This window comes from Drosophila willistoni, assembly GCF_018902025.1.
Source record: "Drosophila willistoni isolate 14030-0811.24 chromosome 2R unlocalized genomic scaffold, UCI_dwil_1.1 Seg167, whole genome shotgun sequence".
Lineage (NCBI taxonomy): Eukaryota > Metazoa > Arthropoda > Insecta > Diptera > Drosophilidae > Drosophila > Drosophila willistoni.
Genome location: NW_025814050.1, coordinates 20325334 through 20328964, shown reverse-complemented (window position 1 = coordinate 20328964; position 3631 = coordinate 20325334). Strand labels below are relative to the sequence as shown.

At 35.8% G+C, this 3631-nt stretch overlaps 2 protein-coding genes across 2 annotated transcripts; both read right to left on the bottom strand.

Annotated features, from left to right (window-relative positions):
* Positions 1–296: 296 nt before the first annotated feature.
* LOC111518636 (protein enhancer of rudimentary-like) lies at positions 297–846 on the bottom strand. Its single transcript, XM_023176009.2, has 2 exons — positions 769–846; positions 297–700 (listed from the first exon to the last, which is right to left on the bottom strand). Exon 2 carries the CDS (start codon positions 687–689, stop codon positions 366–368), a length of 324 nt encoding a protein of 107 aa, XP_023031777.1. The 5' UTR covers positions 690–700; positions 769–846; the 3' UTR covers positions 297–365.
* A 1909-nt stretch (positions 847–2755) lies between these two features.
* Positions 2756–3257, bottom strand: LOC124460324 (fibrinogen C domain-containing protein 1-like). Its single transcript, XM_047010868.1, has 2 exons — positions 3033–3257; positions 2756–2963 (listed from the first exon to the last, which is right to left on the bottom strand). The coding sequence occupies exons 1-2, from the start codon at positions 3191–3193 to the stop codon at positions 2840–2842; spliced, it is 285 nt and encodes a 94-aa protein (XP_046866824.1). The 5' UTR covers positions 3194–3257; the 3' UTR covers positions 2756–2839.
* Positions 3258–3631: the final 374 nt, after the last annotated feature.

Sequence of the window (3631 nt, the reverse complement as noted above, 5' to 3'; positions counted from 1 at the left end):
GTGGCCCCCCAGTCTAGACGATGGGCCACAGGACCTCCAGCAGGAGCCAGAAGCCAGGACCTGCTGCCAATTCACATTGCATTGTTCACTGCTCGAAAATGACAAAAGTTAATGCCTAGGCAACTGACGGACAACAAAAGCATCGAAAACCGAAAGGCAGAGAAGCACAAAAAATTCAACAGAATAGCAGGGGCAGTAAAAAAGGAAAAAAAAAACAGGACATAAAGGACACCTGCTGATTAAGATCACAAATTGAAAATCATGCCCAAGCACACTGCTGAAACACACCATCATCATTAGTTTCCTTCCATTTATTTGACAGGTGAGGAGAGCAAATTTCTGCTTCTGATTTTATTCAATTAAAACTACAACTTCTTCTCGCTTTTGTCGCCCAACATTTGGAAGAGTTGCTCCTTGATCCAATCAATGTTATGTGGTATATAGTTGTCGCCTTCTTTATCCTTGACCAAACAGTTCAACTCCAGAAAGGACTCCACAAACTCATATAGTTCTTCCAGGCTATAGACAATGCTTCCCTTTGACCCATGATGACGGCGCAAATGCTCTTCGTAGACATAGCAAAGGGTCTCCAGGCATTCCTTTAGACTCTTGAAATCGCAATAAGTGTAATTGTCCTCTGTTGAACTGTCAGGTCTAACCAGGAGTATTGTATGGCAATTTTTCGGCATTTTATTCTCAACTATTAAAGATAAATTTTTTTGTAAAAATAAAAATTTAAGAAATTAAATTATGTATTATTATTATTACCGACTTTTAGCTTGAGTTGTTGCTGCAATGCCTCCTTTTTAAAAAGTACTTTAAATGTCAGAAGTATCAAGTAAATGAAAAGTTACACTTAAGTAAAAGGCAACTAGATACAGCTGGTCAATAAGTATAACAGAAAGTAATTAATATGATTATTTTATTTTCAAGAAATTTTTGTTTGACATTATTGATTAAATAGCTGATCACACCAAAGTTAAACGAAGTAAGCAAGTCGACTCGCCGACTTGGGTATACCATACACCAGGTGAAACAAATATTTCATATTTCGAAAACCAAATGTATGTCTATTGAATTGTTTAAACATGCCTCATAACATATGCTATCTCGCTCACTCTACAAACACACGAGCACTCTAGCGCCGCCACTAGCCAACGGCCGATTCTGCCCTTATGGATCGCGTAGCAAAATACGTATATATTCATACGTATACTTTGTATGTTTCTTGACCGATTTCAATAAAATTTGGTAGTTTGGTTGAAATAGATAAGATTAATTTGTCAGCCGAATTTGATTGCGATGGTCAAAAAATTGCAAGAGCCAATCGGTTTTTTCTAAATTATGGAGGCGGAAGTGGGCGTGGCAACATATTAAAATATATGTATATATTTTGCGCGCATACTAAGCCAATATACATACTAAATTTGTTGACTTTAACTTTAACTTTAACAATTATTTTCTGCGCGCTAACTAAACGAGTATATAAACCAAATTTGATGTCTCTTTCTGTTATACTTTTTAAGAAAAACAGTTTTATGTAAATTCTGGGGGCGTAAGGGGGCGTGGCCAAAATTCCAATTAACTCTACACATTTACATACCAAATTTGGTGACTCTAGCTCTTATAGTCTCCGAGATCTGCGTGTTCATTCAGACGGACGGACGAACATGGCTAGATTGACTCGGTTGTTGATCCTGATCAAGAATATATATCCTTTAAGGGGTCGGAGAAGCTTCCTTCTGCTGTTACATACATTTTGACGACTTTAATATACCATTTCACCCTATAAAAAGTTGAATAAAGGGAATAGAAATTTGATTTCTCGATTACTTCTGCCTATCGTTTGACTATCGTAACAGCAACACCACCAGCAGCGACAACTTATGTATAGTACCCTTGCAAAAAGGGCATATTAATTTTGGTCAGAAGTGTGCAACGCATAGAAGGAAGCATCTCCGACCATATAAAGTATATATATTCTTGATCAGCACGACGAGACAAGTTCAAATCGCCATGTCCGTCCGTCCGTCTGGATCAAGACAAACTCCTCCTAGACCGTTAGATCTACAGAGTTTGTTTTGCATGTAGGCTTGTATATACTGCAGGGGTTGTATATCTCGTATTCAGCCGGATCGGACCACTATATAATATAGCTCCCATACAAACCGCAAAGTCACGAACAGTGACTTTTCTCAATAACTTCGTTATTTTCTGAGTTGTAAAATTAAATATTGGTGAGTTTATTATACATGTAAACGACTATGCCAAATTTGATCAAGATCGGGTGACTATATCATATAGCTCCCATAGGAACGACCTTTCAAAAACAGTGACTTTTGTCAATAACTTCGTTACTTTTAACGCGATTGCTTTCAAATTAAATATTTGTAAGTTTAGTATATCTGACTGTGCCGAATTTGATAAAGATCGCGTAAATATATCATATAGCTCCCATAGGAACGATCGGTGGAAAACAGTGACTTTGATCAATATCTTCGTTATTTCCACTTTTATGGCTAGAGGCAAGGAAAAAGTTACCAAAAAACTTGCAAGGGTATTCAAACTTTGACGCGGTCAAAGTTAGCCCCGGCCCTCTGATTTTATTTTTTAAATAACCTTTAAATTTTAAAAAAAAAATTGACTTGAGCCCTCACTAGCAGGGATTATCTCTTATCATAGCGATACATATATCTTTCGATTTGAATAACTTTACATTTTTCCAATTCACCAACACATTTCAAAGACTTCAATTTCATATAAAATGCGCGAAATAAAATTGTATTTCAAATATTAATATAAAATAGGAAACATTGAAAAATATATTTTTAGTGATTTATCATTGATTTGAAGAGTTTTTTGGTCGAATGAGCATTTGTACTGATTTCAGAGACATATAACCATTCCAGCTCATACTATTCGATTTTCTGATTGCACTTGTATAATATCGTCCGTTTAGATTTCTAGAATTAAAAAAACACATTAAATTGTGGATAAATAATTGTATAAGCATGATTTGATTGGTTACTTACGGGCCATAACAGCCTTTGTACCACCAGGCTCCATAATATTTTGCCGCACAATTCACACCCTTAACCAAATCATTGTCACGATCGTAAGTCGTGAATTTTTGTCCTATGCCTTTCTCCATTTGATTGTCGATCATGCCTCGAAATTCTCCCAATGATTCCATCTCATATTGCTTAGTTTCATCACCTATTTTGAAATGATTATATCTAACATTTTCGAAAGTTTCATTATGGAACCCAATTTCTATGGAAAGTTCATAAATATCCGTTTGGGTGATGCGATGCAATTTTTCAAGACCAATAAAAAAATTTCCATTTAAATCACCAAAACCGTTTCGAAAGTCTATCCAATTTCTATAAAAGTTTTCGCTATCATCTAGTCGCCTATGGACAACTATCCATCCATTTCCATCTATCTCGCCTTTGCATAAAGATCGAAACGGATCCAGTCCGGAAATTTCAATTAAATGAATTCCCGATGGGAGATCTTTGCAACCTATTTTCGGTAAATTTCGCTTACAATCACTTAGACTTATTTCAGTTTGGTTTAGTTGTAGAGAATGACTATCGATCAAACTATTTTTAGCTACTATCTGATTTTG

What these genes read in the sequence shown, in the direction of transcription:
- LOC111518636 (XM_023176009.2), bottom strand. Translation starts at nt 689, where the DNA reads ATGCCGAAAAATTGCCATACAATACTCCTGGTTAGACCTGACAGTTCA.
- LOC124460324 (XM_047010868.1), bottom strand. Translation starts at nt 3,193, where the DNA reads ATGGAATCATTGGGAGAATTTCGAGGCATGATCGACAATCAAATGGAG. An exon ending in TACAAAGGCTGTTATGGCCC is followed by an intron (nt 2,964 to 3,032) that starts GTAAGTAACCAA and finishes TTTTAATTCTAG; the next exon opens with AAATCTAAACGGACGATATT.